The sequence below is a fragment of the Lissotriton vulgaris genome, chromosome 9, assembly GCF_964263255.1.
Source record: "Lissotriton vulgaris chromosome 9, aLisVul1.2, whole genome shotgun sequence".
Classification (NCBI taxonomy): domain Eukaryota; kingdom Metazoa; phylum Chordata; class Amphibia; order Caudata; family Salamandridae; genus Lissotriton; species Lissotriton vulgaris.
This window is the reverse complement of record NC_141697.1, coordinates 575,782,705-575,801,361: the sequence shown is the minus strand read 5'-3', so window position 1 is coordinate 575,801,361 and position 18,657 is coordinate 575,782,705. Positions and strand designations below refer to the sequence as shown.

Below are 18,657 nucleotides of genomic sequence, written 5' to 3'. Positions count from 1 at the left end.
TTAGGAGGAAGATTTGCATCTGTGGGTGAGTACCTGTAATTGCAGACTGCAATTCCAGGGTTCCAATTAGCTCTCCTCACTCAATTTTCCATTGGCTGTGTTGCTAAAGTGCAAGTGACCTGGACAGATGGTATCATAGTCTATTTCTTTGTCACCTGTGTTATGGGGTTGTGAGCAGAAGAGAACAAGCAATATGTGCCCCTATATTGCCTGCCTCACAGGTCATTTACATTATTAGAAAATGGATATGCAAGAACATGTTCTGGAGTCCTATTTTCTTATGGGTATCTGCTGTCACAGAATGACATGGTCCATTCAGGATGCAAAGCAGGTCCACAGCTCCTGCGGCATTCTCTCTTATCCCACTGAAGACTTTTACCCCGCAATGCCAGCTGCGGGGGGATCTGTGCATGACAGCTTAGGTCATTCCTTGACAGCAACTGCTGGGGGTCGGAAGGGGAGCATTGTAACACAGGACATCGCAGCACCTTACAACTCTAGGAGCAACCTTAGTGGTAGGGGACCTTTGCCAGTGTCTGCAGTGATTTCAAAGTATCCTCATGACCTCTAGAGCATCAATGAAATGTCACCCATCACCCCACCCTCTTCTTTGCAGGTACAACTATGTGTCATAAGTCTGTGTATCAGCCATATATCTTTCTTTAGCAAGTGTTACTCAGTATTATATGAACTGAGTATGACACAGCTTCTTTCTTTTGTATCTAAACAGCTAAAGGCCTTCCAATGCGCAGCCTGTTCATCAGACTACTAGTGAGTATCACGTACCACCCCCACCATATTCCACCAGACCCCTTTTCCCAAGTTCGTTGCTGGCATTTCTATACAACTTGCCCATATAGATCTTAAATTCAACTCAGCTTTTATCCATATGAATTTGATGGTTTTATTTCTAGTCTATTGGTGATCAGTACAACATACTGCTTACATTGTACAGAAACAGCCCACATGTGGATTGTATAGAAAATAAGATAGCATTTACAGATACTTTAAAGCCCAGAGAGTAAGACCTGATGAAATGATCATGTTTTGAATACTTTGTTGTGGATTTTCAGGTCATTTCTTCTAATCCCCACTGGGATGTCGAAAGGGGAACCTCGGTGTTGGCTCTTCTCGAGCACCTGATTCCTGCAAATTACCCATTTCTAGTGGGGCTCGTAAAAATGAAGATTCCCCCCCTGATAGCATCTTTAGAAGGTAAGACACCAACGCATGAGCCAGTGAGCACACAAATTAAACAAGCATTAATGGCATTTAAACAAGCATTGACAAAGCCAATAATTCTGGTGTTCGCTGCTAGCTTTTAGGCTTTGTTCACGCTTGTATTTTTTAACGTTTTTTTAACGGTTTTTGTAAAACTTGTTTTGTGGGAGGAGACTCACCAAGATAAAAAACATATTGTCTAAAGCACAAAATATTGTTTTGGTCTTGAAAAGTCCACATTCCCATAGTAGTCCCTGGAACTAAATAAAAATATTCTGTGTGTGAATATACTCCTTGTGTAAAAGTAGAATGTCATCACTCAGTGAAGTTAGCCTAAGGCTGATTTGCCCATTGTGAATGTTGTGGAGGACAGAAGAGAATGTGTTTGATATGACACAATAGATCCGCGAATGAGGAGGTCTGTATAAGTAAGCAACAAAAAAAAAAGAAAGAAATACACACAGTCATTTTTTGTAGCCGGCTGCTGCCATACTCCAAACCACATCGACAGAAGCTTCATGCAAGTACTGGCTTCCTTCCTCATGTTGACAGCATTGGTTTGCTGAAAATCAGTTAGTGAAAAAGCTTCTACAATGAAGTGCTTCAGCTGTCAGACGCAGGCTTGATCAAATAAAGAAGCGGTATCTTGAATCCATGTTTTAAAGTGCACATTTGCTCAAAGATTCATGAACATAGAAAAAATACTTCTTCAATATATTCAAGGTCATCATGATTATTACACTTCTCAGATCCGCAACAGGTCTTATAATTCAATTGTGACTTATTTTAACAATGCAGTATCACCACTTCTTCGAAATTATTGAGCTTGAAAAAAGACCACAGGTGGCTTCAATATAAAACACATTTATTAACAACAAACGTTGTCTCTACTTTTATGTTATAAGCAGGTATTAGTCAGGGTACATGGGAGGGTAGATTAGCCTACTTGGGCATAACATTGTTTGTATGAAGAGTAAGGCTGAACAGGGTATTTCACCGCATTTAATATGTAGTAAAATGTCAGGACACTGGTTCAACCATTAGTTGCAGTTAAAAGAAATGTTTTAACCACATCGATGCTAGTTTTATTTTCCTCCTGTGCTGAGCTTTTGGTTTCCCCATTGTTCATGACGAGCTCAGCTCGTCATGAGTGTATGGAGGTGTACACCATGACGAGCTGAGCACGTCATGAGCGTCCAAGGAGTTAAATGTTGCATAACTGAATTCTACTATGTGAGAATTTCACAGTGAGGGACATTAAGAAGAGTTGGTGATATTACATTGGTAGTAATGAATTGATATGTATTACTGTTAGGTTGCACACTCTTGTTTTCTGAAACACAAGACATATTTCAGCCTGTGTATACCAGATATCATGCCGAAGTGTTTTAATGTGTTTTTAGATAGATATTACTTATTATAATTTCATTTAGGTGAATTATGAAGTGTTAAAATCATTTTGGTCTTGGATATAGAAAAAGAGTATTTGTCTGTGTGTATATACTTTTAGAGCAAGTCTGCACTTTTGACTCTGAACTATGATGATGATCCCCTTTGTGATCATGGCTGCACCTGACAGCCGAAATTATTAAGGGCAGAAGCTCTGTAATACACTGATTTAAGGAGTTAAGAGTAACATCAAGTGCACATGAATAAGTGAGGGCCTTGAAATCAATTACTAGGTGAGGCTGAGCCAACAGACACATTTTTCACACTTTGAATTGTTTGATTCTACTTCTGCCAGTGGTTGGTATGTAAGCCCTTGGCCTTTAAAATGCGTCTTGACGTTTACCTTAACTTACCTATATATTTTTTTTCCAACTGCTATTTCAGCTTCAACGGAAAGAACCTTTGACTTGGCACTGTGGAAATGCATCCTTGTTTCAGTAAGGATTATTTGCTAATGAATGTCACACATGACTCTTGACTCTTTGTTTTCTTCCATAACCACTCATTCAGAGTGAATATATGCAGATATTTAATTCACCCGTTCATAGTGTTGTTCTGCTACGTGGTTGCAATATTTTCACCATATTTCTATTGTTTCTCTGGATTAAGATTGTTTCTATAACCTTGATTATGATTGGGCACAGAGGCTTGAGAAGCCGTACTGGGTACACAACATTTTCCTAGGCTGTAATATCTACCAGCAGCATTAATAACCTCTTTGGCCCAAGTTGACACTCAGAAAATTGAAAATTATGTACTTACTGCACCTAGTCCTGCATGCATCAGAGTGTATCCCATGTTTTACTCAGGTAAATTACAGGCTCTGCTGTGATTAATCCATTACTCATAAATTTGACTGATGTTGCACAGGGCTAAAAATGTAGCCACACACTGGTAATCGGGTACTCTGTCTTTTTTTGTCCCCAGGATTGTCACAGTAGCACAAAGTTCTTTTTCTCCATGGATTTTCACAATATTTCTCTTCCTGCCCACTGCTTTTCGAATTATCAGTATGTTGATATTATGCAGTCTGCTTGGCACATGATCAGTGCTCCCTATCTTCATCCGAATTATCACTTTTTCACTGTTCCAGTTCAACCTTGTGATGGCCATATTATAGCTTCTCTATTCATCCATTGGTTAGCCCACTACTACTTGGTTCCTTTTTTAATTCCCAGACAGTCATATTAACTGTATTTTGACGAGGTCATCACACTCCACTGTGCTATTATTATGCTCCTTGTAGGAAGGTGGAATCTGACTACATAGTTGCCCCCACTTTTTCCTGGTGTTTTGATGGTTTTTGACTTAGTTTGGCTGGGAACCTGCTAGTCAGGTCCCGAGCCTGTCTGCTTTCTCTTATAAATTGATTCCATGTACTTTAGATACACTGCAGATTAGATTCTAGGGTACCCTCATATATCCCTAGTATATGGTATACTATGTACCCAGGGTATAGGTACCCCAGAGGCCTCCCTGGGGCTGCAGCATGTAATATACCACCCCTGGGAAGCCTTCCAAAATGACACAACAGGTCTGCTACACCAGCCTGTGTAAGGTGGTGTATGCAGCCCTTACTCATATATAGGTTTCATATAGGTATCTATTCACTACACATATGAACCTATCAGTCACCCCTATGGTAGGGCTCATCAATCCTGAAGGCAGGGTGCTGGGATTTGTGTGAGAGGGTGCCCATGCAGCCTTCGGAATCTATCTTCTGGGGTTGTTAGTGATGCAGCCTAGACCATATACTCTTCAGTGCGGTATAACCTCACGGCTTCACAGGACCATGTGGTTTTTGGGGTAAAAAACACCTTGGAATCATACCTCCCCACCAGTAACTGGTGTGGGAGGTATGATTCCTCCATGGTAGAACCACTAGTGTGGGGCACCAGGCTACCCGGTACTAGGTTTCCTTAACCCTAGCATCACAAAATGGATGCTGCAGCCACAGACATGAGTCTGGCCACCTGCTGCTGGAAGAAACTCCAGCAGGGGAGGCCTGGACTATAGGTTTCCTGTCACAGGGAGGTGTAACCACCTCCCAGACAGGCTTTAGTGTATTGGGGCTGTGCAGGTGCACTCCAAGAGTGCTTTGAAGTCTGCACTGGGAGCACATTTGGTGTCCCTGTGCATAGCCCAGTTCATACCAGTTGCAGGGGCTACCAGCCCCTGCTCTGGCGCGAAACTGGACAAAGGAAATGGGTGTAGCCATCCCTCTTCCCAAAACCTCCCATAGGTGGGTCCCCAGAGTTTGTCCCACCCCTTCCTTGGGTATAAAGTAGGAACCCTTGACTACAGGACTTTAGATTTACCTGGATAAAACTCTGATACTGAATCCTGGAACTTCGACGATCTACCTGACACTAGATGACTGAAGAATCTCTCTTGGAGTAAAGGAGTTATTATCCAGTATTATGGGTGTCTTCCATAGATTCACATGCCTGAATCATTCCCCATCGTCGGAATGGGAGTCCCCTGTAAATATATAAATAATGTCCTATAGACATATATAGGGAAAAGTAGGCCTAGAGGCCTCACCTTAGTAACATATCCATGTCCTTTTGTAAAAAAGGACCAAACTATAGAAAAGAGCCAATCAGCTGCCACCTCCCTCTAGAACCTTCCTGTCAGGAGCCTCAGTCCCTCAGATTTTCTACTGCACGTTGTGCTAAGGGAGTGTCCCCCTGAGTTTTGATCAGGTTTGTTTCTTCAAAGCTTTTCTCTTCAAACTTTTGGATTTTTCTCTCAAGTGAAAGCTGTACACTAAGGCTGACACTCCTAAGAAGGGTCTCTTCAGAGCATGTAGCTCTTGTGGACAGAAAAGACTCCAAATAGATGACCAACACAAGGACTGCCTGTTCTGCCTATACCCTGATCATTCAGCTAAGGACTGCAAGGCATGTCGAACATTTTCTACTAAAAACCTCAAAGACCGTGAAGGACGCCTTTTGATCTGGCTCCAAAGACTCAAGGACAGAGATAATCTAGAGTCTTCTGAGGAAAGTGAGGGCTCTTCAGTCTCCTCAAAGACGTCTCTTAAAAGGCTTAGGGTAGCTTCCCCTAGCCCTCTGGACGCTCCTTAAAAGAAGACACCAAGAAAGTCTTCAGAGGGTCTGTCAAAATCAGCTTCTGACAAGGAGGTTCACACCTTCAAGAAACCTGCACCGTAGACGACGATGACCTTGTCGACGACATCATCAGCGTTCAGGAAAGCTGTGTCTCCTGTTTATGTCGACGACGACAATCCCGACGACGACAGCATTGTCGTCATTATTTTCATCGACGACGACTACCCCATCCTCGACAGCGGGTAAGGCTTTATCGTCGACGATTATCATTAAGAAATCAGCGTCGACGCCCAAGATCCCGTCGACGATTACCTCGCCGACGACAGCGTAGATGGCGAGATCCTCACCATCAACGAAGACATCCTCGTCGAAGACACCGTCGACGAAGGCAGCGTCGACGACGACACCGTTGACGAAGGCACCATCGACAACGACACCATTAACAACGACACCGTCGACGAAGGCACAGACGACGGTTGCATCACTGCCATCGACGACAACACTGTTGACGATACCTTTTGTACAGTCGACGACGACAATCCCGTTGACGACAGATTTCCAGAATATAACAACTGTCGACGCTACTTCGTTGACGATCACTCTGTCGACGGGCCCGTTGCCGTTGAGTGACTCTGGATTTCAAGCAGCTTCTGTACGTCTCAAAATCTCCAAGAAGACACTAACACCGGAGTTGACTTCTCGTAGCTGTGTGCAACGTTTACCACCAACATGTCTACTTCAAGATGAGGATTCTGATGACGGGGATATGTTTCAAGCCACTAGCCACTCAGAACTACATGTTAAATGTCAAAGCTCGGATGAGGAGGAGGTTCAGGAGCACATGGTTCAAACACAAGTTATGCCCATGATCTGTCTACCAGCATCCTTGGTTACAGATCTAAGATTCCTCATTCAGGACTACAAGCAGAGATTCCCAGAATCTCCAGCTCCTCCACCTAACGCGACAGTACCATCGCCAAGACCACGACCGCTGCCCTTGGTTATTCAGCAGGAAAGGGTGAATGTGCCTAGTTCTCAGTCTTCGGATGAAGAAGAGGAGGGAGAACAGCAAGAGGAAGGTGAAGTGCAGGACGATCAATCTGTCCATGAAGACTGGGATGATTATGTTATACCTTCCCCAGCATCTCCAGTGCCCGCCACCTCAGATTCTCCGCCGGCCGACATTGGTGGTTTCCACAATGTGGTAGAAAGGGCCGCTAAACGCTTCCAGATTACGTTGGAATCACAGGAGCAGGAATGCTTCCTGTACGATTTTAAAGAACCTCTAAAGAAATCGACGAGATCGATTCCATTTATTGATTACCTGTGGACACAGGGGGTTCAGGTGATGCAAAATCCCGCTTCAGTTTTGCCTGTGGTCCCTCGCCTGGATAAGAAATACAAAGCTCCAACATTGGCACCGGCCTGCCTGACAGGACATCCTAAGCCTGATTCGGTGGTGACGCAGGCGGTGCAGAAGAACTCAAGAAATCCCTCATCTCCCTTATTGGCGCCACTGGATAAGGGGGGAAGAAAATTGGACAACATAGGAAAACGATTTTCCACAAGGTCAGCGATGACAGTTAAGGCGGCAAATGCCCAAGCGCTTCTGGGGCGCTATAATAGACAACTGTGGGCAGACATAGCCCCAACCTGTCTGAACTGCCGGATGCCTCAAAGGAAGAAGTGAAAACGATACTTCTAGAGGGCCAAACTTCAGCTTCAGAGATGATAGACTGTGCAATGGATGTGACAATGACAGGATTCCGCCAACTTGCCGGGGCAGCAGTGTTAAGGCGGCAGTGATGGCTGAAAGCGACCTCTTTCAGACCTGAGGTACAGACAAAGTTTTGGACATGCCATATGACGGCCAACTTCTGTTTGGTTCCAAGATTGATGAGGCACCACAAAATATTAAAAAAGACACTGACACTGCAAGAGCGTTGGGCACGCTCCAGTATAGGAATCAGTCCTTTCGAGGAAACAGAGGAAGAGAACAATCCTCCTACAGAGAGTGTTATCAAAACGGGTCATCCTACTCTTCCAATCAGAGTAGACCTCAATACCAGCAGCGCCAACAACAACAGGGCCGACAGTCTTCATATGGAAAGTCAACCTTTCGGGCAGAGGTCAAAAGAGGAATAACGGAGGACGACAATGACCTGTTTATCCAGCCAGTCCAGGCCTCATCTCAATTATTAAGGATTGGAGGAAAACTAACCCACTTTCCAGAAAATTGGAAGAAAATTACTATGGACTGTTGTGTCCTTCAATTAATACAATTTGGCCATTCCATGGAATTCGAGAGTACTCCTCCACAAACTCCTCCTCGCCCAATGCACCACAAGAATTTACAACTGCTTCTGCGAGAACTCTCTGTTATGCTAAGGAAAGGAGCAATAGAGAAGGTACCACCATCGCAGAAGGGGAAGGGATTTTATTCCCGATTCTTTCTCATCCAGAAAAAAGAGAAGAAATGGAGGCCGATACTAGACCTCAGGGCATTGAACAAATTCTTGAGGAAAAGTAGCTTCGCATGGTCACGATACAAGAAGTCCTGCATCTTCTGGAGGAGGGAGATTTCATAGCGTCACTAGATTTACAGGACGCATACTTTCATGTTCCAATTCACAAAACTCACAAAAAGTACCTGAGGTTTGCAGTAGCGGGCAGACACTTCCAGTTCCGTGTCTTGCCCTTTGGTCTCAAATCGGCACCCCGCATCTTCACCAAATGTCTCTCCCCAGTGGCGGCATACCTCAGGCAACACGGTCACCAAGTCTTCCCATATCTGGACGACTGGCTATTAAAGGCACCATCCTTCTCAGGCGCTTCCAGATCCTCCAACGCCTGTCTCAGTCTCTTCGATCATCTGGGTCTCACTCTCAACCAAGAGAAGTCGACCCTGCGGCCTTCTCAAACCATCAACTTTCTGGGGGAAACCCTGGACACAAGTTCTGCAAGAGAGTTCCCATCACAGGAGAGGAAACGCAGGCTCCTTTCTCTAGCCTCGACAGTGGCCTCAAAGAAAGTGCTGACGGTTCGTCTCTTCAAGTCCTTTTGGGGATGATGTCATTGTGCATCCTACTGATACCACATTGCCGTCTGCGGATGCGTCCTCTGCAAGAGGCATTATCCACTCAGTGGGTGCAATGCATGGGATCGTTCGACGACCGCATAAAGGTGACAGTGCAAATAGTCAAGGCTTTACGCTGGTGGATGTCGCCAAAGAACCTATCTCAAGGATTGACATTCCTACTTCCCGCAGCTCCTCATGTCATCACGACGGACGCCTCCTTGGAAGGTTGGGGGGCCTTCATGCAGGAGTTGCAGATAAGCGGCAAATGGTCAGTGGCAGAGAAAAAACTCCATATCAACCTTCTCGAGTTGAGAGCAGTCTTCCTGGCCCTGCAGTCATTCCTACCAAGGATCAAAAACTCCCTGGTGCTCGCCAGAACCAACAACACTACGACGATGCACTATCTCTGAGGAAATATAAATTTTTGGTCAAGTTATGTTCCCTATCGTGTACCCCACCGTCTCCATGTACGAGTTAAAGTGCATGTAACTTCCCTCCTGTGCCAGCTATGAAGACGCAAACACATTTGCGTCCAACGTTAACATGTCCTCTTTCAGATCCACCCTGAATGGGTTGGATAGCCCGTTCCTAAGTATGCTATGCCAACGTCTTTTTGTAGTGTACTCTACATGTTTTTCAGCTCTGGCAAAGTAGGCCCTGAATTTCTGCCATCGAGCTTTTCCTTCCTTCTGACTCTGAAAGCCTCAGCCCAGGCTGCCCCCGTACCTGTGAACTCTGCCTTACTTCCAGCGCGGCCCACCACGCTTAGCTCAGCCTGCTGCCTGCCAAGACTGACTACAACCTTCGAGTTATCTGTTCCGCTCCTCGAAGATACATTCCTGCCTACTAGTTTAAGTAAACATTCCCCAGCTGCAGAGCCAAAGGGCTGGCCTGTCTCCGTGCAAGTAATTCATAGCCTCTGTTACCATGCTCCCATGGAAGGCCCATGCCCCCACGCTTTCTCATGAAGACACTCAGGCGCTTATACACGCACGCACAGTCAGTATAGAATAGCTTCTGCCCCAGAGACCTTTCCGCCCAGATAGTCCAGTTCCTAAACATCAGATATAAGATATAATAGAAGCACAAGTTGATCTGACATGCCAGACTTCTGTCTCTTTCCGTCAGTGCAAATGTCAAGCCCCCTGCACCCTCCAGTTTCACGCCAATCACACGTCATGCAGCTGCGCGCGCATCTAAGCTTCCGATTTCTGCTGACATTGCAACATTTCTGTTTAGTGCCACCCACATGTGACACCTACCTGTGACGTTTCTAGAGCACACCTACAGTTACGCCTAGTCCACGCCTTCTGATTACGTACTAGTAACACGTGGATGCTGTTATCTTGTCTACTCTCAGCTGTTACGCCTACTACACTGTTTTCTATGATGTAAATTAAGTATATAAGCTATGTACTGTCAATAAAACAGGGCTCTATCCCTTCCTGAACCCTGTGTGGTTGCAGGAACATGATATCCTATTCCGGAATAATTCCTTTTTAAGGAATAAAACCCCTAAGAACTCTAACACCACGGACTCTGTTTTCTTTCTTTCCGATTGAGTTATTATTGATTAAGTACTTACCTGCATAGAAATTAAGATAGTAAATTAAATATTTACGACATTTTGGCGCCCGAATAGGGACCCCTCCCCCACCTCACGCGCCGGTTGGTGCGTTGCAAGCTCTGTCCCCTGCCATCAGTTAGAAGGAAACTACGCGTACCGGCAGGATTTCCTGTATCTCCCTCTGGCCCACGGAGGTGACGAAGATTGCGATCAGTACCCAGACGAGGCGGTGAGGAGTGCGGAGGATCCCGACCAGAGCCTAGCCGAAAGAAGCAAGGTCCGAGGTGTCAAGAGGCCCACCAGTTATCCGAAGTATCCACGTGTCGAGCCGAGTCGAGTCCAGTCCAGTCGAGTTTTCCGAGGCCTTCTGTTTTCCGTGCTTCCCGGTGAGTACCATTGCTGGGACGTATCTAGACGGGTTTGGGTACACAAGTCCGGTCTGCACTGTTTTAGGCAGTGTATCTGTACTGTTTAGCAGTACATCCGATGATTCAAGTTCTTGCACTGTTCTCAGCAGTGTATCTGTGCTGTTTAGCAGTACATCTGATATAGGGGGTAGTAATAAGTGTTCTTAAACGTCTTTTTATGTGATTAATGTCGTGGTATGAGTGTGACTGTTTTTTGTGCATTATTGTGTTCTTGTATAAATAGCTGTATCTAGTATTAAGTAGCAAGGATTGAGCGTTCAGTACTAAGTAAAACAAGATGCCGTTTTTTAACAAGTTAAAGCAGATAGGAACTAGGAAAGGGATACTAGAGGAAGAGATTCCTATCCCCCCTAAGGATACTCCAGGAAACTTTATGTACCACAAGCATGGCATAGATGCCATAGTGTATCTAGATTTATGGGCCGATTACACTAAACATCTAGACGAGAGACACAGATGGCCAGTTACTGGAACATGGGATGCCGAGTGCATCATGAAGGTAGAAGAAGCATTATGGAAAAAGAAAGCCAGACAATCTCAGAAAGACGCCATAGAGTTTTGGCGTAAGGAATCACGTAAGCGTGCTGAAAAAGAACTACGTAGAGAAGACAGACTTAAAGAATCAGAAAAAGCCCAAGAAAACGAATTAGTTATTGAGGGGATTCGAGTAAAGACAGAGCAAATAGACCGCGCACTAAACAATCTTGTAAATGGTATGTATCTTGTGGCCGAAGGCTCGCCTGAGGCCATTTCAGAAATACCGAAAAATCTACCGTCGCCATTGGTTCCAACTAAAGTAACTCACAAGACTACTAAAGACATATTCCTGAATTCCTATCTAGAGGATGTAGCACCCGCTTACACCAATCTGCCTGTCCGAGCCCTGCCTAACGACAGGGATGGGGGTGGTAACCCGCCCCAAGATCAGATTCCGCCTGTTCCACCCCCTCCACCGCTTCCCACACCTAAAGTTAATGTACCGAAACCACGTATACCAGACCCTACTAAAGGACAACTTCAAGTACAGATACAGACTCCACAGAGAGATAATGTCCAAGCTTCCGCCTCAGGAGGTGCGACAGGAGGTTTTCGGACCCCGCCATCAACACGTAGGTTACAGCTCGGGGACTTGCAGAGTCCCTACACGTACAAATCACCCCGTCTCGATATATTCAAAGGACAACTTACAGTTTGCAGATATGATCCAGTACCCGGCAAAGACGATAGAATGATAATGGCATCACTACGATTACGATCTGCTACTGATTTCCTGCTGATGTTTCCAGGAATGAAAGAGCACCTAGATAGAATATATCAGTTTATTCAGACTGGGAAAGACCCCGACAGTATTAAGGATGCCATGGAGCATCAGAAAGTTGACGTTCAAGGACAGATACTACGCTTTTTCATAAATTGCCTAATAAGAGAACGAGACAGGCCTGAGACAGATCAGGGTGAATTAGATGCACTCAACAGGTGGGGTCAAAATATATCTGAAGGAAAACACGACAAGGGGACTTGCATAGCCAGTATGTACAAGAAAATAAGAAAAGCAGTGATAGACGTACACCAAGAAGAGAAAGAAAAGGCTTCCTCCGAGGGGGAAGAAGAACCTGAAGAACCAGAAAAGACTACAGACACTATAGCATATGTAGGTAAGGGAACTTACCTTAGGAAAGGCATCCGTCCAGAAAGCAAGAGAGTTCTTTTCTCTGCCTTAACAAACCCGAATTCTGCTGAACATCAGTTCCAGGAAACTGATAAAAGGCTTCGAGATCGAGTAGGGTACCATGTACTCAATTCTATGGATGAACAAGAACTAGCCCGGTCAGCCATATTATGGACTGAAAACACGGATATATACAATGATGACACCGTAGCACAGACATTCCTGAACCTTTCCCCAGACGAGCAGAAATTAGCAGGTGTATATATGATTCAGCACCTCCTCACGAAATATAGAAATAAACATTCTGATCCAGGTCCCTTACATGAGATATTAGAAGAACTACTCATGGACAGATGGAGAGGTTTAAGTACCAAATTAATTCAAATAATTCTAGAACAACGCCATAGATATGACACCTTCATAAGCTCCGAATATGTTCCCGCCCCGCCCCCAGAAAGAAAAATGTATCATGTGGAACGTCGGCATGGCATTGAAAGTCAGAACCCCTTACGAGAAGTGCATCCAGTTATGGGTGACGATCATAACTTGAAACGAGTGTATGTACACACGCCTCTGACTAAGTTAGAACTGTTAGAAATGAAGAAACTAGTCCCGTGCCATGATAAAGACCCTGCAGGTTTTCACAGAGAGCTTAAAGACATGTTACTAATGGGGGATTATACGTACGAAGATATCACGAAAATGTTAAAAGTACTGCTGCCCACGGGCATTTACGAGAAACTAAAAGAAAAAGAATGGGAGGTGGGAGAGAAAAAGATTGTATGGGCAGAAATAGAAGACGAAGAGAATAAACGTGTCCCAGGGGTAGGCCTTGGGGATAAAACTAAAGCATTACCAGGTCTGATAGTACAGGTTCTGCCAAGATTATTGACAACTAGAAAGGAAGACTGGGATGCAATCTCAGCATGTAAACAGAAACCCGACGAAGATACTAGTGACTTCTATTCAAGATTCGAGAAATGTTTCATTATTAATAGTGGTCTTAAACCAAGTAGCGAGTCGTACCCGCATCTTTTTGTATCAAACTTAGTCGAAAATTCCCTGTTAGCAGTTAAAAACCGTGTATACAAGGTGGAGAGTACATGGCAAGCCATACGCCATCCCAGATGTTACAAATGTTACAATATCATCAGAACAGAATTAGAGAAGAGCAGGATCAGGAGCAGAAACGTATGAAAGACACGAAAATGAAAATGCTAGTAGCCCAGTCGGTCCCAACCGACGGCCACAGAAAGGGTACAACCCAGACAAGTCATGCCGCAGCTTCCGTTAAAGGGACATGCAATTATTGCAAGCAGCCAGGTCACTACGTACACGAATGCCCAGTTCTGAAACATAACATAGCAACAGGTAAAACTAAAGAAAGACCGCATCCGCCTAGACAAGACCATAACCAGCATCAGTCTTCACAGAATACACAGCCCATGCAGAATGCACAGCCTACGCATGCTTCATCACATACAGCACAGACAGTAGCGGTATCATTGCCGCGACCCAGCAAGTTTCACAACAGATGTACCAGTATGCCCAGTCCGCTTACCCCGATTATCCACGATATACATGAAACAGCCTAGAGAGGGAGGGTGGCTTGCCTCTTTTTGAGATTCCTGTAGATCAAGAGGGTCCTTATGTACATAGTCAAGTATTGGGAAAAGACAGAAAGTTTTTAATTGACACAGGGGCAAGTCGCACCACTATCAGTCATGATGAAGTTCCAGGGGCACCCCTCTCAGGCTCACAGAATGTTTCCCTTGGTTTTTCAGGACTGCCCATTGTAAATGAAGTATCAGAACCAGTTCCCCTGGCCGTGGGTCCATTATCACGTGTTACAGACCTGTTACTCACGAAATCATGTCCAGAAAATCTGTTAGGAATTAAAACATTGAAGGCTCTAGGAGCCGTAATCTGCTGTTCCCCGGAGGGAGTCAGACTCTTTCTGCGGGATTTCAAAGGTCATTATATGTTACGTGAATTTGATGTCAGATTGAAAAATGTACCAGATCACTTGTGGGCAAAAGGCCCAACTGATGTAGGTTGTATGCACATTACACCATACCGTGTTACACTCAAAGCAGGTGTAGTTTTACCCAGAATCAGACAATACAAGTTACCACCCGATGCTGTAGTGGCTTTACTGGAAATCATTGAAGAGCTTATTACCCAGGGAGTGGTCGTGGAGACCGACTCCAATATCTGTAATTCACCCATCATTCCGATTCTTAAACGTACTGATCCCAATGCACCACCAGTATATCGGCTGGTGATTGATCTAAGAGAACTGAATAAATGCATTATTCCACAGTACCCTGTGGTTCCCGACATCTCATCCTTATTGACTGCTATTGATTCAGAAGCAACGTTCTTTACTGTAATTGACCTCAAGAACGCCTTCTTCAGCGTACCTATTGATCCAGAGAGCCAATATCTCTTCGGATTCAGTTTAAATGGACGCAGTTTTAAATTTTCACGCGCACCTCAAGGATTCACAGAAAGCCCCAGCATCTATAGCCAAGCACTGAAAAGACAACTTGATTGTATCACAATGCCAGTTAACACCGCTTTACTGCAATACGTCGATGATCTGCTGATCACCGCACGAAGTGAGCCCGAATGTGAACAAGCATCACTGACAGTTTTACATTTTCTGGCCGACAAGGGACACAAGGTGTCTCCTTCGAAGCTACAATTCTGTGTTCAGCAAGTTGTGTACTTGGGTCACTTGCTGTCCAAAGTGGGGAGACAGCTCACTCCCGATCGCATTCAGTTAATCATAAATATGCCACAACCCCAGACACAAAAGGAAGTGCGGGCCTTTATAGGCCTCACCTCGTACTGCAGACAATGGATTCCCCAGTATGCATTTCTAGCCAAACCACTCATTCAGTTAACAACACAGGAGGCAGCGACTTCGACTGTCCTTCCCTGGACTCAGGAACATACACAAGCCTTTGAGGAATTAAAGAAAGCTTTATGCCAAGCACCAGTTCTAGCGACACCATGTTACAGCAAACCTTTTACACTTTTTGTTACAGAACGTGAGGGTACAGCACTGTCTGTCCTCACTCAAGATCAAGCAGGTTCATATAAGCCTTGCGCTTATTTTTCAAGTACATTGGATTCAGTAGCCCAGGCACTCCCTGCGTGCTTAAAGTCAGTAGCAGCAACAGCATTAGCAATCAGACAGAGCGATTCAATTGTTTTAGGACATCCATTAACAGTTCAAGTTCCACATTCTGTAGAGGTTCTTTTAAACAGAACCCAGACTCAACACTTAACCATAGCACGATTGACAGGTTATGAATTGACACTATTCCAGCCACACATAGAAATCAGACGCTGTAGCATCCTGAACCCCGCAACATTGTTACCTGCAATTATGACAGATCCAACACCGCATGATTGCATAGAGATCATTAATACAGTAACAAAACCTCGACGAGACCTAACAGATGTTCCACTGACAAATCCAGACCTGACACTTTATGTGGACGGTTCATGCATGAGAACAAGTACAGGAGAATTAGTGGCCGCATATGCAGTGACCACTGAAACTGAAGTCAAAGAAACACACCGTATTGACACATTGTCTGCTCAAGCAGCGGAGCTCATCGCTCTGACCCGAGCTTGTATTCTAGCCAAGGACAGAAATGTTAACATATACACTGATTCCCGCTATGCGTTCGGAGTCGTACACGACTTCGGCATGCTATGGCAAGAAAGAGGTTTTCTGACCTCTCATGGTGCCAAGATCCAGCACGGTCCCCTCATTCAAGCACTATTAGAGGCAATACATTTGCCCTCAGGCATATCAGTCATGAAGTGTAAAGCACATACTAAAGTTACAGATTCTGTTTCCCAGGGTAACGACCTGGCAGACCAGACGGCGAAACATACAGCATTAACTCACACCCAGACTACTGATGTGACAAAGACAATAGTACCAACTCAGTGTATGTCAGTCAGGGATCCCACCCTAGACGTAATCGATATCCAGACACATGCTACTTCAGATGAAATAAAGAAATGGACTGAACTAGGAGGGATCCAGACAGATCAAGGATGGGTCACAAAGGGAAAACCTACATGGTTCCTCCCCGACTCCATGGTTCAAATCATGATAAATACAGCACATAGTCCTGCACATCTAGGAGAGAAAGCTATGTTAGACAGTTTACAGAATCTCTGGTACAACAAACACTTACGAGCAGCAGCAAAACAGAAAGTGCGTACTTGCATGATCTGTTGTCAGTTCAATCCAGGTAAAAGCGTCCCTGTAGAGCAAGGTGGATTTCATCCTCCCGATCACCCTTTTGAAGTCCTCCAGATGGATTATATCCAGATGGACCGTTGTCGAGGATTCAAATATGTCCTCGTAGTTGTTTGTGCACTTTCTCGTTGGACCGAAGCTTACCCAGTCTCAGATTACACTGCCCCGACCACTGCCAAGCAGCTGGTTCGAGAATTCTTCCCACGATACGGCCTGCCTCGTGTCGTGTACTCAGATAACGGACAGCCGTTCTCATCCGAACTTATGAAGCATGTCTCCCTTTTGCTAGGATATCAGTGGAAATTCCACTGTGTCCGACATCCCGAAGCCGCAGGCCTTGTAGAGAGGCATAACCAGACACTCAAGATACGCCTTGCCAAAATATGCCAGGAGAAAGGGGTCGACTGGATAGTCGCCCTGCCAGTTGCACTGTTCTATATGAGAATGGTTGCACATTCGAGATCAGGACTATCCCCGTACGAAGTGGTCTTTGGCAGACCACCGAATATGTGGGGGACGCCCATTCCTAAGAAAATTACAGATGTTGATTGTAACATGTTGACAGATTACCTTGCCTCCTTGATGTCTGCACTCCAATCATGTCGTTCACAGGTTGCCGCAGCTTTTCCTGACAACACTGATGTAAAGCCACATGATGTCCGTCCTGGCGACATAGTACTAGTGAGGAACTTCGACAGGAAAAGCCCGCTGGAGCCCCGCTGGAAAGCACCGAAGACCGTTCTTCTTACCACGAGGACCGCAGTGAAGTTGGAGGGCAGAAAGGGGTGGGTCCACACGAGTCATATTAAATTATGCAATGAACTGAAACAGGACCCTGACTCGCCCACCCCCACCAAAGACTGTATTAAACCTAGTGACTCTAAATTATCTGAACGAGAGAAAACTCCCCAAGAGGAGTACCGACTCAAGCTTCGATCTAGCAAGTCAGACAGTTTAATTGTTTAAGTCCTCCCCTAGGTGAATCGGTTAAATAGTTTCTGACATGTATCCCCTAGATCGAGATAGAGAGAGAGAGAGACAATTCAAGAAACGTACATACTGCAAATCACTGCGTAGTCACTGTGTAGTGACATTATTAATTATGTTTTTTCTAAGTATTCTGGTAATTGTTGCAAGTGTACTTCTTCCAATCTATTGCCCTATTTTCAAGCGTGAACAATCTGCTTACAATATTTCTGCTGAACATTCTTTTAGCGAGTTACCTCCACATGAACTTTCTTACAGACTTGCGCTGCGCAACAACACATTCATTAGTATGCTACATCACTCCCACCAGACAAGCAATGCTACAAACTGTTGGATATGTGGCCGAGACTCCCTCCCTACCAGAATTACAAGGGAGCTCTGCCCCTCTTTCCGTACCCGTTCACTCACAACGGCTCCTGTGGTGCATGGTTCAAAATAATTAATTCCTTAGATCCTGATATTGCTGTTCTCGACGGGAGCTGGGTTTGGGGAAACCTGAACTTAGTCCTGCTCGACGTCTGTTACCCTGATAAGGAGGGACTCCCCATTAGAATAGGAACTGATCTAGAAAATGAAGTATATGGATTAGGTAATTATACAATTAACCTTATGATTCTTACTGTTGAATCCGAAGCTGCACCAGCTCTGCCCGCTATGTCAGTATTACCAGTCACGGGTGAATTATGTGTCAGGAAGAAAGGTTCAGTACACTTAGGTCATAGTAAATGTACTACTGTGGTCGAATTCGGTGATCATGGTAAATCGTCCTTTAAAGCTACCCGTCATTCTTATTTTGTTTGTGGGCATACCGCATACATACGTCTGCCTCCAGATTGGGATGGTACCTGTTATATTGCATTCCTTCTGCCACCTGTTTTCCTAGCCCCTCCTGATT

At 44.9% G+C, this 18,657-nt stretch overlaps 1 protein-coding gene across 1 annotated transcript in view; it reads left to right on the top strand.

Moving 5' to 3' along the window:
* The first annotated feature begins 744 nt into the window (after positions 1-744).
* Positions 745-18,657, top strand: part of LOC147691860 (maestro heat-like repeat-containing protein family member 2A) — a 93,988-nt gene continuing 76,075 nt past the window's right edge. Inside the window, exons 1-3 of the mRNA XM_086936694.1 lie at positions 745-771; positions 1,074-1,215; positions 3,055-3,107. Coding sequence (XP_086792820.1) covers positions 745-771; positions 1,074-1,215; positions 3,055-3,107 — 222 coding nt within the window. The remainder of the gene's footprint in view (positions 772-1,073; positions 1,216-3,054; positions 3,108-18,657) is intronic.